This window comes from Raphanus sativus, chromosome 6 (assembly GCF_000801105.2).
Source record: "Raphanus sativus cultivar WK10039 chromosome 6, ASM80110v3, whole genome shotgun sequence".
NCBI classification, from domain to species: Eukaryota; Viridiplantae; Streptophyta; class Magnoliopsida; order Brassicales; family Brassicaceae; genus Raphanus; species Raphanus sativus.
The window spans coordinates 53,270,216-53,297,522 of NC_079516.1; the positions used below are offsets into that span (position 1 = coordinate 53,270,216).

General features: G+C 36.9%; 5 protein-coding genes across 7 annotated transcripts; 1 reads left to right on the plus strand and 4 right to left on the minus strand.

The window, feature by feature from the left end:
* The first annotated feature begins 2,795 nt into the window (after positions 1–2,795).
* Positions 2,796–5,387, plus strand: LOC108806304 (pectin acetylesterase 3). Its single transcript, XM_018578378.2, has 11 exons — positions 2,796–3,135; positions 3,328–3,410; positions 3,516–3,645; positions 3,736–3,809; positions 3,886–3,972; positions 4,066–4,190; positions 4,277–4,337; positions 4,431–4,484; positions 4,571–4,648; positions 4,746–4,851; positions 4,950–5,387. The coding sequence occupies exons 1-11, from the start codon at positions 2,928–2,930 to the stop codon at positions 5,201–5,203; spliced, it is 1,260 nt and encodes a 419-aa protein (XP_018433880.2). The 5' UTR covers positions 2,796–2,927; the 3' UTR covers positions 5,204–5,387.
* A 1,310-nt stretch (positions 5,388–6,697) lies between these two features.
* On the minus strand, positions 6,698–7,722 carry LOC108807092 (uncharacterized). Its single transcript, XM_018579341.2, has one exon. The coding sequence runs from the start codon at positions 7,632–7,634 to the stop codon at positions 6,867–6,869; it is 768 nt and encodes a 255-aa protein (XP_018434843.1). The 5' UTR covers positions 7,635–7,722; the 3' UTR covers positions 6,698–6,866.
* A 2,516-nt stretch (positions 7,723–10,238) lies between these two features.
* Positions 10,239–12,379, minus strand: LOC108813602 (cytochrome P450 709B2). The gene is given in 7 exon segments (XM_056989494.1): positions 10,239–10,769; positions 10,852–11,230; positions 11,312–11,403; positions 11,405–11,563; positions 11,652–11,875; positions 11,976–12,150; positions 12,152–12,379. Coding segments are annotated over 7 exon segments (1,575 nt in total). The 5' UTR covers positions 12,269–12,379; the 3' UTR covers positions 10,239–10,340.
* Positions 12,380–15,715: 3,336 nt separating this feature from the next.
* LOC108808869 (transcription factor PIL1) lies at positions 15,716–24,824 on the minus strand. Of its 3 annotated transcripts, XM_056988357.1 has the most exons (7): positions 24,671–24,820; positions 24,325–24,394; positions 23,705–24,203; positions 23,513–23,620; positions 23,342–23,407; positions 23,179–23,244; positions 15,717–16,277 (listed from the first exon to the last, which is right to left on the minus strand). In XM_056988357.1, the coding sequence occupies exons 2-7, from the start codon at positions 24,354–24,356 to the stop codon at positions 15,894–15,896; spliced, it is 1,155 nt and encodes a 384-aa protein (XP_056844337.1). In that variant the 5' UTR covers positions 24,357–24,394; positions 24,671–24,820; the 3' UTR covers positions 15,717–15,893. The 3 variants fall into 3 exon arrangements, with proteins under 3 accessions (XP_056844336.1, XP_056844337.1, XP_056844335.1); XM_056988356.1 differs by lacking the exon at positions 24,671–24,820 and having other exon boundaries at positions 15,716–16,277; positions 23,705–24,206; XM_056988355.1 differs by having other exon boundaries at positions 15,718–16,277; positions 24,325–24,824.
* On the minus strand, positions 20,458–22,758 carry LOC130496346 (uncharacterized). The gene is made up of 2 exons (XM_056988354.1): positions 20,668–22,758; positions 20,458–20,577 (listed from the first exon to the last, which is right to left on the minus strand). The coding sequence occupies exons 1-2, from the start codon at positions 22,112–22,114 to the stop codon at positions 20,537–20,539; spliced, it is 1,488 nt and encodes a 495-aa protein (XP_056844334.1). The 5' UTR covers positions 22,115–22,758; the 3' UTR covers positions 20,458–20,536.
* Positions 24,825–27,307: the final 2,483 nt, after the last annotated feature.

Consider the following 27,307-nt stretch of genomic DNA (forward strand, 5'->3'; position numbering starts at 1 on the left):
TGAATCTTGCTCCTCATTTCAGAAGATTTGACCGGTGTTAATTATAATATATAGTTTGAACGTTGAAGTTTGCTCGTTAACATGTGAGTCTTGTTTTTATATATTATCATATTCAGGCTAGCAATTTTAATTTTAAGTCCCAACTGGCTCAATATATTTAGTATTAAACTAGGTAAATTGCTTCATCGATGTCTTATTAATATATACATTTGGTTTGTTAATCTTTTTCATTTATAAACTGTATTTTATTATTAATTATAGAAAATAAAGGAATTTGGAAGATTGTGATAATGTCTAAAACTAACTTTTACTTCAATTATATTATTTTATAATAAAATAATATAATAAATTATTTTATTTTAGAGGAAAAAAATATGTAATCAGAGATGTCCTAACATGCAAGAGAGGCCAACTCCACGAGCAGTCACATTTTAATTGAAAACAAGTTGTTGACTTAAACCAAATCCACTCTCTCCTTTTGCCCTTTGAGTTTTCTGACTACTGACAAACTCTTTCAACGCCCAAGAAAATTATGCTTTTGGTTTCACATTGTTTGTTTTTTGTTTTTATTTATTTATCTGCATCAATGATCCACAGATCCGAAACCGGAGCCATTATCAAACCCATCCACTAAATTAACTATTTGTATTTATATATCTTTTCAATATCACAGAATAAAAACAAAAGTAATTGGAGCTAGTGGGCATCTGCATCTCCTTAAAATGTAGTTCCATTCCATCACATTACCACCGTTCTATTTGCAATTTTAGTTTTATTTATATATGACTTAGTGAATCTGTTTGAAGTATTAACGTATAATAATTCAATCACATACATACAAAAATATGTATATAATTTCATAACATTAATCATATCTGATAAGTTTATCGCTGCTACCAATTTCAGACTTGCGTGCACACAGACTTACCACATAAACCCTTTTTTTACCACATAAAAACTTTCTCAACTTTAGAGAAACATGTTGCTCAATGATCAGAAGCTGTTATTTGAGAGCTATTTTCATACATTTTGTCAAAACCGTAATCATATTAAAGAACTTGCAACCAAAATATTGAAACAAAAATGAAAGGATATTGTTATAATTTTATGAGAACATACAAACACTTTTTTTTTGGCTAAAAGAGAACATACAAACACGTTTCATGGAAAGTGCGATTACTATCAGGGGCAAAGCTATATTGGTGCTTATATTTTTTTTTTGATAATTGTCATGTTACATGTAAAAGTTATGACTAAGTTAGAGCTTACTAAATTTACAAAAAAAAAAGTTAGAGATTTTTTTTTTAAAAAAAGTTATAGCTCATTTGGGAATGAATGCACCCAGTAATTCTTTTGGTAGGGAGTTCGATGCACCTACTATCACATTTATTTACGTACATAATATATTTTATCAGCTTTATGCACCCACTAAACTTTTTCCCCTGGATTCTTCCCTGATCACTGTTGTCACTCTTCTCAGGCACAAGTAATGTTAAAACCTTTATGAAATTTGAACACTAATACTGTGTATGATATGTGCCTTAGTCTAAAAAAATAAACTCATCTATCTAGAGATCAAATTTATAAGATCAATTGAGGTATTGTCAATGTTTCACATTAGTTTATTTATTATGGCCAGCTCGATCGCAGTCGTCTGGACAGGTTTTAAACCCATTACCACACCTTCGACTCTTCTTGGATAGATCTATAAAAGTAATCGTTAGTATAGGAGTTTCATGTATACCCTTTTTTGGCTACTACAAAATTCATACCTGCATCAATAATGTGCTAGAGGTAAAGTTATCAATTGTATGTATGGTAAATGCAATTTTTCTTGTCGTTGATACTTATATATATGTAAATTTTTCCTTGTAAAATTTTCATATGATTATTCTTATAATTTATAGTAATACATAAAATACGTGAGTTGATACAAATTTGCATAGTACATATAATATCCAAAAATTTATACATTTCCAGTTAAATGAACTGAAAATTTGGAGAACGCATTTAAAGAAAACATAATTTATTATAAAATGATAAAACATCAATACGTGACATATAAAATTTGAAAACTAATTGGAAAACTTTTAAATGGATCATATCAGCCTCTCCATAGGTAAAATAAGGAACTGGGCTATATGATCGATGTATAGGCCCAGTAGTTAGTAAGGGCCTCGTTACGGGTCACGTGGGATCGGGATGCGAATTCGGTGTAAGATAGTCTTAAACGGCGCCGATACCGACAAAATGGAGAAGCATTTTAAATTATTAATTGACTTTGGCAGGAATTGAGGAGGAACATTCAACTACAGACACGCTCTTGTCATGTTTGTTTTATTAAACTGTAAACGACTATGGTTGGTAAGCTTCTCACCTAGGGATTCTAAATTAACCAATGTTAATATTTTCTTTTGTTTAGTTATTTAATTAAATTAAAAAAATATAAACTGGACACTTAGAAATAGATATGTGTTTTTGATAATTTCTCAAGAATATCTAAAAAGAAATTGATGTGAGATATTCTTCTTTCATTCTCTTCTACTTTTTTATTGTAAAATATATACATTCAAGTATTGATGGATATGCTCTAAATCCCTCCAAAAAAGTTATATGACTAACCAAAGATAAGATTTGATTTTTCATTAAAAGAAAAGGTAAGTATCTTTTCTTTTGACTGAAAGTATCTGATATATATAGAATCATATCTATTTTGGGAGAATAGACAATTGATTCAAAATATTATTTACCAAAACAAAAAGCAATGCAAGTGTTGGGAGTTAATTTATATAAACAAATAAAAAAAGCATCACACACTCGCAATCAATCATACACATGCATTTTAAAAGATTCCTCTCCATCTAAACCGATCTTAAGCTCAACTCAATAGTTCTGGTCTCTGCTCAGCTCTTACGTCCCCGGCGGAGATGACTAGCGTAGTAGTGCAGTTTGCGGCGGCGATAAGCTGCCTTTGGCTGTGTTCTGTCGTGTGTGTGGCTCAGAGCGGATCTAGTAGCAGCAATACAGAGGATGCGATCTGGTTGATGGAAAGTAAATTGATGGCGACATCTAATTCTTCACAGCTTCTCATGGTGCCTCTCACCTTGATTCAAGGAGCTGCCTCCAAAGGAGCTGGTACTCTCCCTCTATAGTTAATGCTTGACATGTTTAAAGTAGTCAAAAGCTTGAAACTTTGAATGTGTTCTGTTTTTTTGAAAGACAAAAGATTGAAACTTTGCTCTGTTTCTTGTTGATGAAAATTGAGTCTATTTCTCTAAAAGAGATTTACTTGAATTATTTTCATCAAAAACACTAAACTTGTTGCAGTTTGTCTGGATGGGACACTGCCTGGTTATCATATACACCGTGGTTTTGGATCAGGTGCTAACCGCTGGCTCATCCAACTCGAGGTATGAATATGCTGCTACAGTTCTTTGCTCACTAATTGTAGTTTTGACTTTAGAAGATTTGTTTTGGTCGAATTTGGTTATATATGACTTGTGATGATAATACAGGGAGGAGGATGGTGCAACACACGGAGGAACTGTGTCTTCAGGAAAACCACACGCCGTGGCTCATCCAATCACATGGAGAAAGTTTTGGCCTTCACTGGAATCTTAAGCAATAAAGCTAACGAGAATCCTGGTTTGTTTGTTTGTTTCTTGTCCAGAAAACCATCATGACCTCTTTTATCATTTGCTTCCACTGACTGAATTATCATTTTTTTCAATGCAGACTTTTTCAACTGGAACAGAGTCAAACTGCGTTACTGTGATGGTGCCTCTTTCACTGGCGATAGTGAGGACCAGGTTAGTCTCAGAGAGTAATTCAAACATAATACAATGCAGACTTATATAATGTTCTTTTTTTTTTATATATATATAGAGTTCACAACTATACTATAGAGGACAAAGAATCTGGCAAGTAGCTATGGAAGAACTGCTCTCTAAAGGCATGCAAAAAGCAGATCAGGTAATATCATGTTTAATGGATTTTGCTTATATATATATATATATATATATATGGTTTGATGTTTTTAACTCACCTAACTATCAAATCACACAGGCTCTGCTTTCTGGATGTTCAGCTGGAGGATTAGCTTCCATCCTGCACTGCGATAAGTTCAAGGGACTCTTACCCGGTACTACCAAAGTAAAATGCTTAAGTGATGCTGGATTGTTCATGGATGCGTAAGTCTCTTCCTTCAACTTTGGTTTTAGTTTAACTCTTCTTCATCAAGTCTTTTTAACACATACACAAAACTTTGAAAATGCAGAGTGGATGTCTCTGGTGGCCACTCTCTCAGGAACATGTTCCAAGGTGTTGTTACAGTCCAGGTAAATCTTATCATTAGAGGAGTTCTAGCTCATAAGAATGCTTACTATTTAATAATTTTACACTTAACTGTAAATCTTGATGATTGTTTGTAGAACCTCCAAAAGGAACTGTCCACTACTTGTACAAAGCATTTGGATCCAACTTCGGTATATCTCTTCACTCTATTAATTAGACAGGACTTGAGCATCTTCAACCTAATCCTTTTGCTTTTTTTTTGTTTTTGTTTCATTAGTGCTTCTTTCCCCAAAACTTGGTTTCAGAGATTAAGACTCCCATGTTTCTTCTAAATGCAGCTTACGACGCTTGGCAGGTAAATAATAATCACTTTCTTCAACTATAATCATCACTCAATGTTGCTTCTAGTCTTTTGATTCTCATGACACAGAAGTAATTGTATACATCATCAGGTACAAGAGAGCTTAGCTCCTCCATCTGCTGACAGAACCGGCTCTTGGAAACCATGCACATCAGATCACTCTCGTTGTAACTCATCTCAAATCCAGTTCTTCCAAGGTGACTTTTCTTTGGCTCACATCTCCTAATGTATCAATCATTGATTCATGGTTTGTTAATTCTATACATCTTTGTTCTTATATCTATTTGAATTGTAGACTTCAGGAGTAAAATGGTGAATGTTGTAAAGTCTTTCTCGGCCTCGACTCAGAACGGTCTGTTCATTAACTCATGCTTCGCTCACTGCCAATCCGAAAGACAGGACACTTGGTTTGCACCTGATTCTCCTAAGCTTAATGGCAAGACGGTAGCTGAATCTGTTGGTGATTGGTACTTTGACCGAAAAGCAGTCAAAGCCATTGACTGTCCTTACCCTTGTGACAAAACATGCCACAACCTCATCTTCAAATGAGTTGAAAAAAATAAAAAAAATCCTCAAACTCAAACAGCTTCTTGATTCTTTCACATTATTTATGATGCTATCTTCTCCTTGTTGTCCGTTTTTATTTGTGTTTGAGTATATGCATTGGATTTAAAAGTGTATACATTTAAATGAAGCTTAAAAATTAATAAAAAGATCACATTTCACAAAACAATATATAGTATAGCTTTCATATTTAACAAAACCCAGTAGAAGAGTTATAGATACAAGAAAAAAACTGACTATTCATACATTTCACAGAGCTATCAACTCTCTACCATGTAGTGACACTTGTAATGCATGTTTTGATGCATAATCCAAAAGATTTCACTAAATACCTAGTTATGATTTTAATTCTTTTAACCACAAAAGTTCCAATATTGATCTTCCATGGCCCCAACTCATACACATTTAACATTTTATACAAAAAAAACAAATTAAAAATTGGAGTACATTATGTTTACCAGTAACACACAAAACGGTTTGAAATATTATAAATGTAGTTGAAAATTAATGAAATGGTTACATTTAAGCATGTGTTTCTTTTTTTTTGGGGCCTATTTTGCATCACATAAAGTATGTGGTGTGAACAAATAATAGCTATCATTTTCATAATTAATTACACAGCTAATTTGTAGAGAGTTGGTCGTATGTGGCTCTTGAGTGACAGAATCATCACAAAATAAAATCAACAAAATGCAAAAATATGAGGATCAAAAATAAAATGAGTAATGGGAAAAGGGCTCCTCAGTGATTACTCAAAAATAAAATGAGTAAATGCAAAAATGTATTCCCTCCGTATCATTATAAATGATTTTTAAGATTTTTACATAAATATTAAAAAAATACAAATTTCTATGTAGTTTATTTTGGTTATATAAAATAATATTAAATAAAACCAACTCAATCAGTAAAAAAATATGCAGAATTTTATAATTGTTCAATTGACATTAAATTTTATCTAAAATTATGAGAACATCACTTATAATGAAACAAAAATAAAATTCTTAAAAACCATTAAAGTGATAGAGAGAGATTACTTTACAAGTATGTAGTAGATACATCAATTTTCTTACACTTGAGACTAGTTTGAAATTTCTGCTGTTTTTGTTCAAATATAAAAGGATTTTGTGTTGTTAATGTTATCTGTTGTGATGTCTGATTTACAAGGGTATTCATGCATGATAAGTTCAAACCCAATTGATTTTGATTTTGAAAACTGCAAGTAAATTCTCCATAAACTCTTACAAAAATTAGGCAATGGGTATGAGTTTCCAGCATCATCATCATTGTGACCATCATATGGAATAGATTAGCAGGGGATGGGTTTGGGTTCATTCTTATTCTAAGAGGAGGTCTTATTTTATTCGATTGGTATGTTTAGTTTAGTCTTTACAGGGTCCCTTGTGTGTTGAAATTCAATATCCATACGCTTCTAAAGATCACATACCAAAAAACAGAGTAACACCTAATCCATGTGAATAGTTTACAAGTAAATTGTGTATCTTTTTCAACATATATTATACTTTTCATATTTACAAAACCAATAGAAAAGTTACAGATTCAAGAGAAAAAAACTGGTAACAGCTCGTAAGATTATGGGACAAAAAAAAAGACCTAAATATTCGAAAGACAAACCCTAACATAGAGAAGCTTAACGTGACGTAGAAGCCAAAGCAACTGCTTGTGCCCACATCTTTAGTCTCGCCTTAACCTCCTTGGGATCATCTCCAGGACTTGAGATACGCCAGTTGGCAATCGGAGAGTTGCTGCCACTACTAGTCTGAGTCTCCCGGTTTGACCCGACGGATACTGAAACCCGACCCGGAACTTCAAGAACGAACCCGAGATCTCTACAAGCCTTCACTTCCTCAAAACCCATCTTCATCGACTTCTTTCCTCCTTTCACCTTCGTTAACACCGTCAACGACTCTCCTTCCCCTCCTCCTACATAACAGTTTCCGTCTCCGTCCATGACTCTCTCCTCGCCGTTAAAGTTAAAACCGTGACCGTACCGTCTCTGCTTAGCTAACGTATCGACGCTCGTCACCTCGTTATCTTTCTCTAAACCGGTGGAGACGTTGACTTTTCTTCTCCGGCGAGACATGATCGTCGGGAGAGAGTAAAACCCAGCAGACTCCTTATCGGAATCTGAATCCTCACCGTCAGAGATCTCTCCATCAGCCTCGGCTCCCATGTCGTCGAAGCTCTCAAGAGACAGCTCAGACATGAAGTTACCCAGTTCGGAAGGTTCACTTGTGGTGTTATCTTCATCGTCGTTGTCGTGGAAGGAGCTCGTGCATATAGATAACCTAGACAAACTACTTTGCCTTGTCTGGTAATGAAACCCATCATCTGTATCAGAGTACTCTTCGTCTAGAACTAAAGAAGAATTGATCAACATGCTCTCGTCAGAAGCCATTAAAGGGTAGTAGCAAGAAGAAAGTGAAGAGGTTTTGTAACGTTTTGAGAGTGTTCTTTTTATTTCTGTGTATCAGCTAGAGCTATACCTATATGATCCTATTTATATTGAGTCCGGATTTTGCGTGATTTACGTATTTGCCCTCATTATGTGATTTTACTATAATAGTTAGTGTCGTATTATATGAATGAGCTTCTTAAAAACTCACCATGATTGGTGGTTTTTATCTTGTGTAGACTGCCTTCTAATTTGCTTAGAAAATTCGACACTTTTTGGTCTTTAACGTCACCAGATTAGCTTAATTTTTTTCTTAATCAAATAATTTAGACTGATTGACTAATTTATTCATACATTTTTACAAAGCTATCATTCTCAGCTATATGACTAGAGACATCTGTAACGCGCGTTTAAATGCATAATCCAAAAGTGTAGCTTTAGGTAATCAACCGTTTGATACATTTTTGTTAATAAGGATAATATATCATATTACTAAACTATTATTTTCCATAACGCGGGATCTTTCGGGAGGATCTCTAAAGTTTCGAAACAGCCCCCTTCTTATTACAAGCCAAACTTGGTCCCATATGCACTGCTCGTTGGGGGCAATTCAATAGTTTTTTTTTGCTTACATTTGAGGCAATTCAATAGTTATATAAAGATATCGCTCAATTAATAATTTGAGTGTATCAACAACTATGCATTTGCTGATGTTTTCTACATCAAAATCAAAATAATATATAAAAAAAGATTTCACTGAATACTAGTTATGATTTCATACACACTCAGAAATCTATGGGGAAAATATCGGAAAGTATATTATCTTTAGATTTACCAGTTACTAGTGTTACTCCCGTGCCTACGCACGGATCCAAATAATTGTGTTTTTAAAAAAACTGATGATAAAACCATAATTTATAATTATCAATCAAAATAAATTTAGTTTATCAACTAAACTATAAATATAGATAACAATTACCCATGAAGTGTTTTTTTTTTGCTAACTATTGCCCATGAAGTGTTGTATTTAAAAAAAATGTAAACAGTAAAATAATATTTCTCATATTTGTTTTAACATAGATATTTTTGCAAGTATTTTGGAAATATGGGATATATCCCAAAATATAAACTTCAGAATACTATATTTAATTCATTCAGTTTTTCTTTGTATTTGTCTTGAAAATGAATCTTCCACAAAATATAAATTTGAATTTTAAGAAAAAATTAATTGTAATATATTATGGCAAATATTTTATTGAAATGGTATACTTAAAGTTTTTGAAGCAAAAAAATAGATTTGCAACGAATGCATATATACTAATTTTAAAGTCTTTCTTAGATGAACTGGGACAATACTGAATTTTTATTTTCTTGTCGTTATTTTAAAATACTTCTGCAGCTCACTTACTCACTGGTGGATTCCTGATTTCCTATTTGCAACAAATGTAAAAATAGTAATTTTAAAGTGTTTGCATTTTCTCCATGAACACATAAATAACAGAACTTTCCTAAAAATATGTCACCCAAAAAGATATGAAAATCAATTTATAGATAAAAAACGTAGAGAAATATTTTGTTACCTTCGTTGCTCTAATAAATTGGTGGAGCTGAGCACTGTGAGTATATAGACAAAGGTTTGAGAAGTTCTTTACTATATTGCTCACTAAAAAGTCTGATAGTCACGATATTTGAAACTCTGAAAATATAGAGAAGAAGGTAGTTGATCAAAAAGGTAACTTATAAAGAACAGAAAAAACAGTTTGATAGTAAACCTGGGATGAAAATTCTGAGTAAAAATAGGACTTTAGGTGGTTAGAATTTCAGAAAAAAAAATGATGAGGAGAAGAAAATCAATCGATTGCTTTTCTATTTCTTTTTTTTTGTAAAATTTTGCCATGTGTCAGAATTTTAGTGGTTGAATGACTTGTGTTTTAGTATATATGAGATACACACAAAAAAAAAACATTTGGAAAATCATAAACGTAGTTGAAAATTTAATGAAATAGTTACATCTAAGCAAGTGTATCTATTTGTTTGGCTTATTTTGCATCAAATAGAGTATGTGGTGTGAACAAATGGTAGATATCATTCTCATTATTAACTACACAATTAATGTTAAGAGAGTTAGTGGTGCCGGCAGGGATGGTCGTATGTGGCCTACACTTTTCTCCGTCACTCCTCTCCAAAAGTTTATTCATGTGGATCCTCTTTTTTGTATTTAATTGATTATATTTGTTTTCACTATTCATCTCTGGCGAAATTATTCATTTAATTAATACCTATTTTCTTAATTAAACTTATGCATTTTCAATTATTTTTCCTTTATCGAATCATGAACCAACATGTATACCAGACTGGACCCTTAAGATATTTACGTCTTCTTATAAACTAACAGGTAAGCTCTTTATTATATTGGTCACTTTCTAACTAAACTATAATTAGTACACTGATATATTTATAAATTATCAGTAGGACGTGGATTTATTTGATGCTGGCTCGTAGCTCAAATTCAGAAGCAAACTAACCATATGATCGCTTTGACCAGTCACTTTGACTTTGGTCTCTAATGGGCCGGACACATGTTGATTAGATAGCAATTTGTAGCGATAACTAACGGGCCCTGCCCAAAATGATTAATATTTAAACCCAAATCTTTAGCCTTTGAAGGTCAACAATATACACAATTGGATGCAGTTTTTGTTCCTTCCACTAGTTGATAGGTTGAAGCATTACTGGTAAACCGTATTGTGGCTGAAGAGTGAGGTGATCAGCCGGAGCGTGCTTATAGTCGTCGGAGATATTAAGCCGGAAACGTTGAAGAATCATGGTGAGAACGGTCTTGGCTTCCATCAGGGCAAAGTTTTGGCCAATGCAAACTCTAGGTCCTATTGAGAACGCGAGAAATGCGTTTGGGTGATTAGCGGCTCGAGAAACGCCGTTTTCGAACCTCATAGGATTGAACCTATCACCGTCGCTTCCCCAAACGGCTTTGTCTCTGTGCATCTTCACAATGGGGACGACTATGGTTGTGCCTTTAGGGATCTCTAAGTTTCCTAGCTTCATGTCTTCTGATGCTGACCGGATCATATTCAACACTGGTCCGTATAGACGAAGTGTTTCCATCAGTACCATGTTCATCTGCATAGGTAAATTGTAGTTGGGTTTAAAATAAAAGAGGTTTCTTCGCACGCAAGAAACACATTGTTAAGGTGCATTTTACCAGTTTGAGTTTGGAGCAGTTGTCTAAATATGGGATCTTGTCTTTACCGCATTCATCGAAAACCTCTTCTCTGAGTTTCTCTTGCCAGTCTTGGTGCAAGCTAAGCAGCATTGAAGTCCATGTTAATAGATTTGCAGTAGTTTCGTGCCCCGCAAAGAAGAACGTTTTGCATTCTTCTATGATCTCATCAATGCTCAACCTTTTCTCAGATTCGTTAGATCTTGCAGATGCTAACATGATTCCAAGAAGATCATTTCCATAATCTTTCTCTATGTTCTTGGATTTCGATTTTAGCCTCGCGTCTATGATTCTTTTGATGGAGTTGTTTAGTTTCTTACCAAGCTTCCATATTTTAAGATTCAAAGGTGTAGGAAGGTACCTTGTGAAACAAGAATCCAAACAAATCTTCAAAACCCTAGAATTTATCAACGAGAAAAAGAGTGATTATATATACACTTACTCGGTTCCAGGGATATAGACATTAGTAACAGAAGCAGCACAACACTTTTGAAGCTCCTTTTGTGATTTAAACACTTCAATTCCTTCAGCATATATAACTGCTCCCAAACGCTGCAGTCGCTATGATATCAGCGGTTAATCTCTTAAACTCTACATTCATCATCACCACTTTATCTTTTTCACCATCATTCATCTGTTTTCTCCACTCCTCGAACATCCTCAAAGTACAATCCACCATCAATGTTGTCAAAAGCTGATCAATAGTATAAAAAAATTAGTAAATATTTATCAATGTTATATATAGTTAAATATGTTAAGAGAAAAAGTCTGTTAAAAAAGACCTTTAGTTTGTCCATGGAGAAAGCAGGATTTAAGATCCGTCTATGACGAACCCAATCAAGACCATCGGCAAAGACAAGTCCATTACCAGCAAGTTTAAGTATCTCGGGTCTTGTCTTTGGTTTAACATAGAAACCAAATTTGTTTGATAAGATCTGTTTGACAAGTTCATGGTCTGAGATAAATATCCTCGGCTCTGTTCCTTGCCAGAAAAGAAACGTCTCTCCTAATATTACGTATACCACTTGTAACTTATGCATCCTTATCTAATGAGAAACAGAGAGAGAGAGAGAGAGAGAGAGAGAGAGAGAGAGATGAAACGGTACCGTATTCGAACATCCATTGTTGAAAGTGAGGTAAAACGCGAGGGAAGATATCGTTTGAGTTTGGATCAAGAACCGTAAGCTTAGCTTCTTGCTTCAACTTCCTTATCTCTCGGAGGTTTCCATGTAGGATCTTGTATTTTGGGCCAGAGATTCCTTGTTTCTTGAATTTTCTTGAATTTTCTTGATAGCATCCATGGCCGCCAAACAAGGATCCAACAAGATTTGTATATCTTCGGAACTGCAAGAAGCAGAAGAGCTAGTGCTAAGAGAGTGGTCGTGCTCAAGAGCTCCATCGAAAGAACAAACAAAAAGAAAGTTTATATTTATTTATTTGAGTGCTCAATTTTGGTTTGGTGTGGTGTTGCAAGTGTTGGAAGGTCAGTGACTTGTGTGTCTGATCTGATGAGCACAAACACTTCTATTTATTTACGTTACGAAAATCTAATGCATCTCATGAGAACTTGACACGTATGAATATGTTGTGATAACTTGGCCATCTGAAAATAAAATATTTTGGCATTTTGAAGACCATAATCTATAGAAAAAAAATATGTGGTGGAAACAGTAAATGCACATTTTCGCTTATCTATCTTATTAAAACAGGAACATTACAACTTTTTCTAAGTGGATTTTTAAAAATAGACTTCATATATTTAAATTAAATGTCTTATTCTTTATATATAATATGTATCATAGTCTAACTTTGCATTGATGTATTTCCTTAAATACAGTTCTTCTTTTTGTCCATATTCCATATATGATTTTACATTTATTACATGTCGATTTAAATAAGATATATAATAAGAATACTAAAAATATTAATCGTTCTATAATTACCCTATACAATTCATTTTAAATTGATCAGTATACTTTCATTGGCCATATTAATTTTATTAGTACGAATAACATTAGGTAGATAAGTCATAGACACATACATAAAGATATGACTATTCTTATAATTACGTTGGGCCTAATCTATTTTCTAAAACAAATAACACATAGCTTCATATATTGTATAGAATATAGTAATATTGTATAGTATTATACTTATACATAATACTAAAAACAAACCAAACTGAAATATAATATATATCGAAAAATGTTTTGAACTATTACACACAAATATATTGGACCTCAGAGATAAAATTGACTTTGAAATTACATAATAATTATTTTAAAAAATTAAATTCCGTAATGTACAAAAAACATAAGTTTTATATAAAATTTTGTGTTACAATAAAAAGACACAACTCGCGCTTGCAAAATGTTATTTTTACATACGAAAGACAGTTTTGATATTGTTCTTTAAACACAAAATTGAATTATACAAACTCGATACTACATAAAACTAAACAATATAGAATACATTTTAAAAATAAAACCCGTGTGGGTGTGCATATGTTTATATAATATATAAATATATTATGTTACACATATTTTCATATAAATAATACCCCAATGTAAGTTTTGTATGATAAATATTGAAAATACAAAATATATAACACTATATATTTTAAATAATACAGAAAAATCTACTTTACGTTATCTTAAAATTTAAAAATTAAATTTAGTAATTAAACACATTACTTATTTAAACACATTAGTACACATAGTTATTTATCAAAATTTTATATTAATACACATTGGCGATCATGTATAACATTTAGTAAAAACAAAGATAAAAAAAAAATGACTTCTGCTCGGTCGAGCGGATCATGATCTAGTAGTTTTTAAAACATAACTCTCATAAAATACCGCAAAAAAAAGTCTCATAAAATAATATGTTGTTTACGAAAGAAAAAAGGTTTTTATTCTTGCTGGGTAGTGGAGGAAATAGATATGAGGTCATTGCTTATGCAATAATCTTATCTTCTAGAAGCTTAAAAGTAAGAAACAGAGTTATATAGTGTTGCTTTATATGACACATGCAGAGAATCTTACATTTTATAAACACGTCGCCTTCTCCAAAAGACAATTACGTTTAATATATTGTAAACAAATATAAACACTAAACATCGATCCAGACTTGTTTTTTTGTATGTTAGTTATTATGCACTATTAATATATTGGTATTTTAACCAATGCGTGTTGGCCTAGTGGTAAAGGAACTCCGGCTGGAGTGCATGCCCTGAATTCGATTCGCGTTGGCCACGAGAGCTTTCACATGGGCTTCTCTCGCCTTCCAGACCACTTCGCGTAACCAGGAACCCTTAAGTGGAAGTTTAAAAATCCTGTAATGGCATGGACTTAGGCCCGGTGGGCTAGTCGATCACGCTTAGTGATCGGATACTGGATTATAAAAAAAAAAAATATTGGTATTTTGCTATTTTCTGTAATAAATTCTGATAAAAGAGTTCATTATTTTGAAACAATTATTGATGTGTGGTAGAACCTAAATATTTTGGATTTGCTACGATAGTAGTAAACTTCCCTTGATTATTTGACAAACTTTTGAGTTAAAAAGTGTATTAAAAGAAGTTTTGCTATTTCAGTTAATGTATTTTTGTCTTAAAAAATTTCTTTCCACGCATCAATTGTCGATTACTAATAGTTTCAAGTCGCTTTCTTATTTATGATAAGATCAAGATGAAGGCACGATAGTCTTTTTTAAGATTTCAAAAAATCTATGTTAATGCCAATAGATCATTTAGCTGTTAAGCAATATCGAGTAGCAGTATAAAGCAAGAACACATCTCATCTACTAAACTGGTGTAACGCACAAAAGATTAATAATCCCACAAAGGCTTCAAATGTGATTGCAAAAGCTCAATTCTTTGATTAGGTCTAAGGTTGTAAGTCGAGAGATAGGTCGAAGAGATTTTAATCTTATTCAAGTCACAATGGTGACTTATATACACAACGTAATACAAGTAGGGTGATATCACCGAATCTCAACAGAATATATCGAACTCTATCTATACAGCATATTCCATATAATATATATATGGTATGTCGGTCCAAGAACTCTCTAGACCCTTCCTTAACAAAGGTCATAAAATTTTTCGATGGCTGGCCAATTTGAAGACTTCTAATACAGTGAGAGAGAGATTAGTTTCATTTAGACATCCAGCTGCTGTAGTAATTAGTTAAATAAAGTGAAACTTACATATATGGTATGATGATACATAATAGAGTAGATTCAAAATGTGTATATGGCATAGTTTGTTACATAATAATAAAATTAGAAAAAGTTTTAAAGAGACGTGGAGTATTGCTTCATATTTAAACTTTTTCTAATTTTTTTTTTTACCTTTTTCTCTTATAAATGAATTGGTTTTGACTTAACCATCCACTTTCTTTAAGTATCATGTTAACTTTTGAAACAAGAGTCATCGTTTCTGAAGAAAGAATCTTCACATTAAGTCTAAACGCATTAGAACTGTTGAACAAAAATAAAACTCATTAGTACTATCAGCCCCTAATAATCTAAGAAATTCTATGTCCATGTGAGACTTGTGAGTTCTTCATCACTTGACTCCTCTGTTTTCCGCGTTTCATAATTCTTAATAAAGAATATTAAGTCCACTAAAAAGCCCATCAAGACCAATGTTATCGAAGCTGTTTAATTTCGTTATCACCGGAGAAAACCCTATTGGGAAAATTAGGAAAGTTTAGAAAGCCTAAATTGCTATCTACTGATCACACCAGCCGTACGTACGTTATAGAAAGGTCAGTTTTACACTTAGACGACTCAAAATTACTGTATTCCAAGAATGCGTTCATGTTCTGTTTTCACTTATTATACAATTCATTTTTCTTATTATTTATGCAAATGCATGCACATCCTCTATTTGAGACTGTTATACACTCCATGATTCACGTTATAACTTATAGTTGAACATTGTACATCCACTTTGAAAATAGTAGACATCATCATCAACTATCTACAAGTACAACTTTAAGTTTAGCGAACAATGACTAATAACCACTGCTTCCTCTAAACTGCATAGCATCTTCGAAGTTCGAGGTCGACGCAGACATTGGAAACTGACTAAGGGAAGTAGCTTGAGTCTCAGGAAAACATGAAGGAGCGACCAGATGCTGAGAGCAGCTTTCCAATGGAGAAAAGATGGGAGAGTCTGGGATTAGTCCTGTGGGATGATTAAGAAAGGCACTTAGCATATGTGATGATGCATTGTTAATCCCATGAAAAGCGGTTCCTTGAACGTTCATAGGCATAAATTGTGGTGCTGATGTTGTTGTTGTTGCTGCGCCCATATGCATTCCTAGACCCATGGGAAAGTAATTACCCATCGGCAACATCATAGATGGCTGTATTACTCCATTTCCCATACTCATCATCTGTAAACAATTATTAAAACATGTTAAGAAACTAATATATATAAAAATTGTCGCAGAATTGATAAGGTATAAAGTTTTGATTGTTCATTAATGTTTACGTTTATATTTTAAAATGAAACTAGCTCTTAATGATTTTTTTTTTTTTTTTGACGACAAAAGCTCCATATATTATTAAAGAGTTTCCATATGGTTGGTTTGAGCCATCCATGTTGGAATTCTAGAGTTTACATGGGAAAAGATGATACCACGAGCTCGAGCACCTTTTGCAAGGTTGTCAGCTCGGACATTACAAGAACGAGGGATAAAACGTAAAGAACAGAAATTAAACATAGAGTGAAGGTGATGAAACTCTTCAAATTCGACCAATAAGGATGGCCAGTCTTCTTCTTTCTCGTCTTTGATGATCTTGACCAATTGTTGACAATCTGTCTCAAAGGTCATATCTTTGTGATCCATTTGAAGTGAGGATTTCATAGCCCACAGCAGAGTATGTAACTCGGCGTGTAGGGGGGAGAGACCTCGGTTACTAGTGAATGAACCTAAGGTCGTTTCCCCATCCTCGTTCGTTAGGACCATGCCTCCGCCAAAGAGAGCGTCGTCTGGATGCCAGGAGGCATCGATCGAGCATCTAGGGGCAGGAGGATGAGAGTTCGATGGTGGCGGGATGGCGTCTTCTTCTTGGGACTGGACAATTTGCGCAAGTTTCCAGTTGTCGGCTTCCGAGAGAGCTATTTGGACTGTATCTAGAGGGGAGGTATCAACTCCGTTGAAGAGTTTATCATTTCGCGCTTTCCATAGATACCACAAAATCCACGGCACATTGTCTAAGATCGAGGTCGGAATACCTAACCCTTTAGCGCGCCAGAGTAGGTGGTTAAGGTTTGTGAAAATAGACTTGCTCGGGAAGATACCCGGAAGGTGAGGCACGTGTGCTAGAGCCCATGTCTGGACTGCGGGAGGGCATTCAAAGAGAAGATGGTTGATAGTCTCTTCCTCCGCACCGCACCGCGGGCAGCTTCTATCATTGCTACAATGACGATCAGAGAGACGACTGCAGACCGGTACTGTGTCCGTTAAAGCTTGCCAGATGAAATGTTTGATCTTTCTTGAGGTCTTAATTGACCATACTTTAGCTTTTAGAACAGTGGTGCTGGGTTCCCGCACTGGTTCTGGAGTAAGAGAAGGTTCCATAGCCATTGCTAGATTGTATCCCGATTGGACCGAGTAGGCGCCTGATTTCGTGAGAGCCCAGCAGTAACTATCAGGTCGGCTGGTTCTTCGGATGCGTAAGCTTTGAACGAGGGGGATATCGTCGGGAGCCAACAGGTCGTGAAGCTTTGTCTGGTTCCACTCGGAGGACGTCTCTTCGATCAGGTCGCATACGCGGAGGCTGGGATCGAAGGAGGAGCCGCACGGGGTAGCTGGACGTGACTTGGCGTCAGGCACCCATGGGTCGGTCCATACCATCGTGTTGCTGCCTGAGCCGATGGTGCGTCGAAGGCCAGCTTTCAACAGGGGTTGTGCGGCCATTAAGCTGCGCCATACATAGGATGGTGAGCTTGCTTTTTTGACGTCTACAGGGGACGAAAGCCTGAAATATCTTCCTTTTAGGACTCGCGCTAGTAAAGATGAAGGATATTGAATTAGCCTCCATAACTGCTTCGCAAGTAAGGCGAGATTAAAATTCCTGAAGTCCCGGAATCCGAGTCCTCCCTTATCTAGGGGAATGCAAATATCCTTCCATGCTATCCAATGTAATCCTTTGTTATTTTGTTTTGTACTCCACCAGAAGCGGGATATTGCACTAGTTAGTTTCCGGGTTATGTCCAGTGGTAAGAGGAAGCATGACATGACGTAAGTGGGGAGAGCTTGGGCCACCGACTTGATAAGGATTTCTTTTCCTCCTTTGGATAGAAACTTCCCGGACCAGGAGTTGATACGGTTAAGGAGCCGGTCTTGAATGAATGCGAAGGCCTGTTTTTTACTTCCACATATTTTCTCCGGCAGGCCGAGATAGACTCCCATTCCTCCTTCTTTGGAGATCCCCAGAGATTGTTTAAGCGCGGCTTTGATATCTTGGGGTACCTTACTTCCAAACAGGATAGAGGATTTGTTTACATTCAACTGCTGACCAGAGGATAAACCGTAGGTATTGATGATTCTGATGACTTCCGAGCATTGTTGTACGTCGGCTTTACAGAAGAAGAGGCTGTCGTCCGCGAAGAGAAGGTGGGAGACAGGTGGGCTGTTTCTGGCGATTTTAAGACCAGTGATTCTTCCCTCTCTCTCTGCCCCTTGGAGTTGGGAGATAAGAGCTTCCGTTAGGAGAATGAAGAGAAAAGGTGATAGGGGGTCGCCTTGCCGGATGCCTCTAGATGGTGTGATGTTTCCTTTTGGTTCGCCGTTTAGCAAGACTTGGTATGAAACTGAGGAGATGCATAGTTTGATCCAAGACACCCATTGCGCCGAGAAGCCGAGTTTCAGTAGAAGTGCTTCTAAAAAGGACCATTCTACTCTGTCAAAAGCTTTACTCATATCCGTCTTGATTGCAACAAACTTTGATCTACACCCTGGGTTTGTTCTTAGAGCATGGAAGACTTCATGAGCGACAAGGATGTTGTCCGTGATCAGACGTCTGGCTACAAAAGCCGATTGCGTTTCCGATATGATTTTTGGAAGGCATTTCTTTAAGCGCTTGCTCATGAGTTTGGAGATGACTTTGTACGAGACGTTGCAGAGACTGATAGGTCGAAATTCTGTCATTTCAATCGGTCTTTCGGTCTTGGGGATGAGACAAATGTTTGTCTGGTTTAGACGGGGATCCAGATTTCCGTGCAAGAAGAATTCTTTCACTGTGTGTCTTACTGTTTCTGCGGTGATGCCCCAATACTTTTGGAAAAAGAGACTCGTCATCCCGTCCGGGCCAGGAGCCTTATCTGGATTGATATCGAACATGGCACTTTGAATCTCATCATCTGATGGAATCTTTGTTAGAGCTTCATTCATGGCTGGGGTTACCTTCTCAGTAATGTACTGGAGTGAGTCCTCGAAGTCCGAGGGATTTGACGAGGTGAATAAAGTCTGAAAATATCTTGTAGCCACTTGCTCCAGATCGTCCTCCGTGTCCGCCCAGGTGCCATTCGGCCGTCGGAGTCGAATAACTCGATTTCGCGCTCTCCGTTGCTTGGTAGTGGCATGAAAGAATTTGGTGTTGCGGTCTCCTTCCCTAAGCCAGTTAGCTCTGCTTTTTTGTTTCCAATAGAGTTCCTCGTCTCTAAAGGCAGCACACAAGTTCCATTTTAGGGACAGAATAGCATCGCTCGAGAAGTTATCGTCAATCTGGGCTTTTTCGAGCTGGTCTTTTATCTCTTCGATCTTCTTGGCCGTATTGGAGGGGTTGCCTTTCTTCCATCTGGAGATATATTTCCTGCAGAGTACGATCTTGTCGTGCAGGTCATCACGGTCGAAAGAGCTCGGGTCGTTCCAACCGCGGAGAATGGTGTCACGGAACCCTTCTTTGCCTATGTGCCGTTTATCAAACTTGAAACCGCGTCGGCCAGGCTTCTTCACCGAGAGGAAACGCGAGAGGATAGGTCGATGATCTGATCCCCATAAGCGAAGATACTCCACATTTGTGTGGGAAAAGCAGTGGTGCCAGTCTTCATTACCAACTGCCCGGTCCAGCCGACATTGGACTTTACCGTTTCTCCTATTGCCAACCCAGGAGAGGGGATTTCCTAAATAGGGAAAATCAATCATTCCACAATTAGCCAGCATGTTCTTGAAGGGCAAGAAAGAAGAATCGCTGCGCTTGCGTCCTCCTTTTTTTTCTTGGTTGCTGGTTATTTCATTGAAATCACCAAGCATGAGCCATGCTCCAGACCTGTTTAAGCTCATTCTTGTCAAACGTTCCCAGACATTTTCTCGGTTATTTATAACCGGATCACCATAGACGAAAGTAATGTAAACTTTGTTTCCTGCTATGGTTGCTTCTATATCGATCATTCTATCATTAGAAAAAAGAATAGTAACCTCAAAAGAATCTAAATAAAAAAGAGCAAGTCCACCGCTTCTACCCTCAGGTTCTACGGTGAACAATTTATTATAACCAAATTCAAACTGAAAATCCTGAAGAAAAGAATAACTGTTTTTTGTTTCTGAAAGAAAAAGAAAAGAAGGCGTAAAACAACGATGCAATTCCCGGAGGTGTTTCTTGGTCAGGTAAGCTCCGGCGCCCTGACAATTCCAAGCTATGGCACTCATATCTTCTTACTGGGTGGTTTCTGGGACACCACCGAACCTGAGAGAGACACAGTTTTTTTGCTTTTAGCAGAAGGGAACACCTCATTACGAGGGACAGTAGAAGAAGGAAGAGCAGTAGAGGGTTTACCCAGGGTGGAGCGCTTCCTGGGTGAGTCGCGGCCTCTGAGCTGACTGAGCTTCTTCGAGGCTTTGGTAGCTTTGACACACTTTGCATCAGAGTTCTTTGGGGCTTGTTTCTTGAGATATCCTTTAGCGATATGCGCAGGAGGGTCTGTAGGGAGCACGTCTTGGGTTACGGGCGCTGTTTTCGGAGCTTGCGGTGGTACCTTCCAAGTTGGTGGCGGTAGATCCTCCTGCATATCCATATTAATCGCAGCCATTGCTGGAGATAATTGGGAAATGGCATCAATTTTTTCCGCATTTTCATCCGGGACCTCATCTATGAGATCATCACCAAGGAGGTCATCGTTATCCATCATCTCAGCATCCATTTCCAAAAGTTCAGTTTCTTGGACCATTGTATCGACCAGAGCCAATTCTTCCTCTGTGAGTGTTATGTCTAGTTCCTGTTCAAATTCCATGTCAAGGTCGAACTCCAGATTTTTTGGAGCCATATTCATCGGGCCCTGAGAAGGAGCAGTCGGGATGGGAGCAGGAGCAGGGGCGTTGAGCTCGGGGTCGACACTGCAAGGGTCAACATTGTGAGGCAGAGCTTGGAGTTCGTTTGATGGTTCACGGATGGAGAGAGAGGAGGTTCTGATGCGTGGCTCCCGTTCTCTGGAGGTAGGGGTGTCTGTCATATGAGCTTTCCCCTTGATACGTCTTTGGCGTTCCTCCGTCGTTTCAGCCACTGGGCTTTTTGGGAGTTCTCCCCTGTTGATTTCTCCCAGCTCCAGTTGGCCTAGTTGGTCCGAAATAGTTCGTTGAGAATCCGAGATAGCAAGGGAGGGTACCTCAGTGGCGGGGTCTTTGCGTTCCAAATGGGGAGCACGAGAGGACACTGGCGCTGGATCAGTGTAGCGAGGGTTCTTTGGAGGTGATCGGGGGCGCCAGGAGCGAGCTTCTTGGGAGCGGTAGCTTTGACGACTGCCGTAGGGGGCTGGACGGTTTGTCTCTCTACGCTTCTGCGGGTATTGTTTATCTCTATGGGGAGCACGAGCCGTAGTATTCTTTCCATAAACGGAAGATGTGCGAGATGGTAGTTCCAGGCGTCTCCATACATCCTCGTTGCGAGGTTGACTGCGAGTTGAGGTTTCGCGATTGTTTTCCATCTCCGGGTGGCTGGGAATGGGGGCTCTGCTATCCCTGGATGGAGATTTTCTTTGCCTTTTTTCCTCGCGATGATAGTCGTTTTTAGAGAGGTTGGAGGTAGAGGTTCGATTACGCCCTATAGGAGGGGATGAACGCCCGCTTGTCGGGGAACGGGGCCGTTTCGTGTAACCAGCACGATCGTCGCTTCTCACTCGTCCAGTGGATGGGTCTACTTGTGCATTAAGCTCTGCTCTCTGCTGCCTTTTTTGTTCTCGCTCCTCGGGAGTAAGCAGGGGACATGCAGATTCATCGTGCGAGATCATATGGCAAGTGTAGCAGTATCTGAAGAGACCTTCATAGGAGAAGGAGACACGTCCGATGTCTCCATTCGGAAATTCAAGGCGGCGTTCAAATTGTAAAGGCTTGTCAACATTGACAGAGACTTGAAACCTTGCTCTTTTCGAGTCAAGGGAGATCCAAGGGCCGAGGACTTTAGAGATCACAATGAAAGTCGGATCATTCCAGAAGTGAACTGGGACTCCGGTGACACTGATCCAAAAAGGGATTGTGTTGGGGAAGGACTCGCTGGTGAAAGGTTCCCAGCGTTCAAGCGCGAAGCTCCATTGATTGAAGTGACAGGGGCGCTTGCTTAGTACCGAGAGGAGGTCAGCTTCGTTATCAAAGTCGAACTGAAATCTCCCGTTACCTAGGTTGATTCCCCGTACACGGCCTTCGACGTTCCATATCCTGTTACGTTGGTTTATATATGTTGTTTAACGTAGATATGCTCTCTCTCAAAAGCCCTAGCCGCAAACGACAAGAGAAGTCTCCGCCTTCCAAGACCTCTCTCTCCTCCGTCGCCTGCGATTTCTGATCTGCCTCTTCTTCTTTCCAGAATCACAAGGGAGACTAGCTACACTCCTTGTGATTTCTGTCGTCTCTCCTGCTCCCGTCCGTCGTCATCCCATCAACGGAAACCCATCTCTGGCTTAGTGCCAAGCTGTTCTCTCTCGCCGACCACGAACCAGCTTCCACCATCGTCTCTCCCGATCCCACACTTTCCTCTCTCCCCATCGTCATCTCTCTAGCAAACTGCTAAGCTCCTCTTTGTTCCCTCCAGAATGAATCAATCATCGATGATGGCGCGTAAGGGTGGATCGTCTACCGTGCGCAGCAAGCTTGCTTCAGAGGATGAAATCATCCAGATCCCTGACTGCGATATCAACGCAGTAGCTGATCGCTTCCGCTCTTAATGATTTAATCGATAAATCATTTATAAATCGTATAGAAGTAAAAGCCAAACGCAAAAAAACAAAAGTACTAAATTAGTTTTCTTAGAGATGAAAGTCTATCAGATGTTACTGAATTGATGTATTATTTTGACTACCTGAACTTGAAGTCGAAGAGTCCTCATATATTTGATAGCCTCATCCAACAATGATACCTTATCATTCTATAAAAAAAAATAAAACATATATTCAGAAATCTCCACCAAGAGAAGATTAACTATAAAAGTAACTATATAATGTAATTTAAAGTTAATCTCAAACCTTGTAACAGTTAGGTAGTAAATCCTGCAAAGCACGCATTTTCTTGCTGATCTCGTGTCTTCTCTTCTGTTATGTTATTGCCATTAGTTTGATTTCATTTTCATTCATACATTTCTTTTTGTTAAGGTGAAATCACTTGAAATTATAGTGTATATAAAGTTATAGACTCACTCTTTCAGATAACTTATGGATTTCTGTGCTTCGTTTTCTCTTAGCCATAGTCTTTCTTGTTCTCGCAGGAACTCGTGTTTTAGCATCATCTGATTCATCATCTGAACTCTGCATAACAAGCGAATAAAAATATGAGGATCCACCATATAAAAGAATTAAGAAAAAACTAATGAACCATCCAAATAATCTTACATTACTTAGATAGGTTGTTTCTTCTTCTTCATTGTCTCCATGCTTTCTCTTCTTTAAAGAACAACTTAGATCTCTAGAAGTTCCTCGAGAAAGTATAGAAGAAGGCTTAAAGTACAATTTTGTGGATCTTCCAACAGCTGTAGATTGCTCATCAGGAGTTGTGATAGCTTCAACATTCTGTAAACCTTTCAAAGAACCATCATTCAACGTTGGTGACTCAAAACGTTTGTTGCCTTTTAAAAGATCTCTCTCTAATTCATTCTTGGAGGACCTAGTCCTCTTTTTATTATTGGTATGTTCGTCACTCACAGGAACAACTTGTGTTTCTTCTAAATTCTTGATGTTTTTCTTGAAACTCTCATCGTATTCGGTCTCGTACAAATCCAATATCGATTGCGTTCGTTTATTCTGAAAATAGCCGTTGTTGTTGGTTTTTCGACTCTTTGCAAGAATCTGCCCATTTTCGCAAACAAGTTCCATATAATCTTGATCGTTTAATCTGCTAAAAAAGAGTCACGTATACACAAACATCACTTCACGTACGTACCACTTGCATATATGTGTATATATGCATATAGAAATCTTAAAAAGTATGATGAAATAGGAAAGAAAAAACTTACGTTGGTTTAAAGCTCGATGATGGAGAAATCATGTTTGGTTGGGAGGACGATGCACATAGATTTTTTCCCACTGAAGTAAATTGAACAAAGCTTTTTGGTATATGTGAGTTGCAGAATGGGAGAGATTTGGAATTCACACTTTGGTCTTCTTTCTTGGGGTTCATGATTCATGAATAGGTGCATTTATGTGAATATATATATATATATATATACTTTATATTCCGTACTTGCAACCCTTTTTGTAAATTCTTATTTTAATAAAATAAAAGAAGCATTTATTTATTTTCTGAAAAGTAGTATACTCGTTAATTTAGGATCGAGGTCGACGGATAAATTTCATATTTACCGTATTTGCGCCTGCAGTATACACTGCTGAAGGTATATTTGTGCTTGTTCTTTTTTTTCTGGACAACTGAAAATACTCATTAAGTAGATAGGAAGAGTTTAGCCCATGGGCCGGATTATATTTGTGCTTGTTAAATGAAGCTTTGAATACTATAAAAGAAAGCTTTGAATGCTTTATGATACATTATAAGAAAATCATAACAAGAAGAGGTTCGAATTTACCGGATATTTTTTATTTTTTTTGTAACTGATTTAGTTTACCGGATATTTAGTACTCCTAAATAAAAGAGTACGCGTCTATCTCATAGTTATAGCTCTCGATAATATTATTGGACTTGATATGTAATAGGATGCATATATAAGGCCAAAAGGGTAACTGCAGGTAGTTTCGTACCTCGACCTCGGATAGTGGGGAGAAGACAAGAATGTATGGGCGATAGTGAAAGACAAGGAAAGACTCCGAGAGAGACAACCTTTTATGAATTTAACTATGACCAAACTTCTCTTCTCCACCGCTCCATTTTCGTGCTCCGAAAAAGAAAAGAAAAATCAGAAAATAAGGTAAGTCAAATCTACACTGACAGCTTATTATTATTGTTATTATTTTTTTTTTTTAATTTTCATTCCATTCCAAAATGAGATACTGTTTTCTAATACACTTGCTTGAAAAATAAAAGCTAAAACATAGACAAATACTACTATGTTAAGAGATCACATAAGGAGAAACACTTGTGAAGCAGGATCTGTTGAGCAGGAGAGACATGAGATCGAAAGTGACTTAGACATCGAAGTAGCGGAACCACAACTGCAAATAGAACTCAGTCACCGATGAAGATTGCTGGAGCCGACGAGAAACAGCAGGCAAAATCGCACGATCCAAACCAATTAACTTGGCTTTGATAGTAACCTTACATTCCTTGACTATAAGATGAGAGGGTCTGGACTTAGACGTATGCAACCTCAGGTTCTTTTCCTTCCAGAGAGCATAGACAAGAGCTTGGACCAGTATATTGCAAATAGTCCTTAATTTGCGGTTGGAAGAAGATGACGGGAGCCAATTGATTATAGCCTCGAATTGTTGTGGAGGATTGAAACTAGCATGATTGAAAAAGACATCCCAAACCGCTCGAGAGAAAGAGCATCTGAAAAACAAATGATCTCGATCCTCATCGTGGGTGTTGCAAAGAAGGCAGGTCGCTGAGACGTTAGAACCCCATTGATGCAGTCTATCTCGCGTGGAAAGTCTGTTGAGAACTGTGACCCATGCTTGGAAGGCATGCTTTGGAATTCTCACTTTGAACCATATTGATTGATGCCAAGGTACAGGAGTTGGAGCAGGATTCAGAGTTATGAAAATGACCGTAAATGTCATAACTACGGTCTTCTGTTATGAAAAAGTAATTTTTTTTTTGTTTATGAAAAAGTAACGATTCGGCTTTTGTCAAATATTTGCTTAACCATAGTCTGTAAAATACTTTTCGATATTTTCTTGTGTAGGTTTCCTACTTTTTTTTGCGCAACGTATGTTTCCTAACAATTACACTTTATGATACTTTTGTCATGATATACATGTATCATGTATGTATGTTTTATTTTTTTGTAACATATATGTATAAAATATTAACAGTGGACCACGCAAATATATAACGGAGGACCATAAAATCTCTTTCGACGATCCTCCAACAATAAAGCCACTAATTTCTTCGAAGCATATATATTTTAATTTTGAGATTTAGGACAAAATTCACTTTTATTCTCTTCTTTTTGTTAAAGGATTCAACTTTTATAAGTTACAAAAAAAAAAAAAAAAAGGATTCAACTTTTATTCTACAACATGAAGTTTTTATATGCAATGACAAAAAAATTGTCCAACGTAAACTAATAATAATTTGGGACCTATAATTCCATTTTTCCATATTCATAAATAATAAATTGCACCGACATGTAAATAGTGTGGTCTAGCAAGCAGCAAATAACCATTTAAATTTAAAGTTTCCCCACTATATTTATTATTTAGTTCACAGTAGATCTAAGAATGTATCTTCCATGGAAAATAAACAAAACAATTTATAAATTAACTAGAGAGATAAGTGAGTGAATAGTAAAAGTATTGCATGCTTTTAGCACAGTGATAATGTAGTTGTGCTAGTGAGAGAGATGGGCAAACTCGGGAAAGAGGCCCACGTCAGTGGAAAGAACCTTCACGCCATAAAGATTGGGCCCAATTGTAAAAGCATGTTTAGATGGGACTCACAATTTGGCTTTTAGGCGACCTTCTCACGTGCACTTCACGTGAAGCCTCGTGATTTATCGACCCTTTTGTGTTATTTTGCTCCCCCTGAGCCTAACTCTTGTCGTTTTATACGTGAAAGAAGATAAACTTGTCGTTTTGTGCATTACAACTTTACACGACCGCATTATTCCACGTCCTAAAAATAACTACTAATATTATTATCTTTTATACGAAAAATGAAAAATCTTTGCGATATTTGTAAAGAAAAAATATCATAACTCACAAGTGCATGATAGACCATATATCTGTATAAAGGGAAAAAACTGGTTTTGTTTTAGTTTAGAGATGTATCAGAAGTATCATGAGTGATAGTAGGAGATCAGATAATATGTATTGGTCTAATTA

Bases quoted from the DNA above. Each gene is read 5' to 3' on its own strand.
- LOC108806304 (XM_018578378.2), top strand. From the start codon at position 2,928: ATGACTAGCGTAGTAGTGCAGTTTGCGGCGGCGATAAGCTGCCTTTGG. The intron at 3,411-3,515 runs GTATGAATATGC...ATGATAATACAG, and splicing joins GCTGGCTCATCCAACTCGAG to GGAGGAGGATGGTGCAACAC. The intron at 4,485-4,570 runs GTATATCTCTTC...TTGTTTCATTAG, and splicing joins AGCATTTGGATCCAACTTCG to TGCTTCTTTCCCCAAAACTT.
- LOC108807092 (XM_018579341.2), bottom strand. From the start codon at position 7,634: ATGGCTTCTGACGAGAGCATGTTGATCAATTCTTCTTTAGTTCTAGAC.
- LOC108808869 (XM_056988355.1), bottom strand. From the start codon at position 24,488: ATGAACCCCAAGAAAGAAGACCAAAGTGTGAATTCCAAATCTCTCCCA. The intron at 24,204-24,324 runs GTAAGTTTTTTC...CTTTTTTAGCAG, and splicing joins TCATCGAGCTTTAAACCAAC to ATTAAACGATCAAGATTATA. The intron at 23,408-23,512 runs GTGAGTCTATAA...ATAACATAACAG, and splicing joins TCCATAAGTTATCTGAAAGA to AAGAGAAGACACGAGATCAG.
- LOC130496346 (XM_056988354.1), bottom strand. From the start codon at position 22,114: ATGATCTCGCACGATGAATCTGCATGTCCCCTGCTTACTCCCGAGGAG. The intron at 20,578-20,667 runs GTAAACCCTCTA...TGTCTCTCTCAG, and splicing joins CAGGAAGCGCTCCACCCTGG to GTTCGGTGGTGTCCCAGAAA.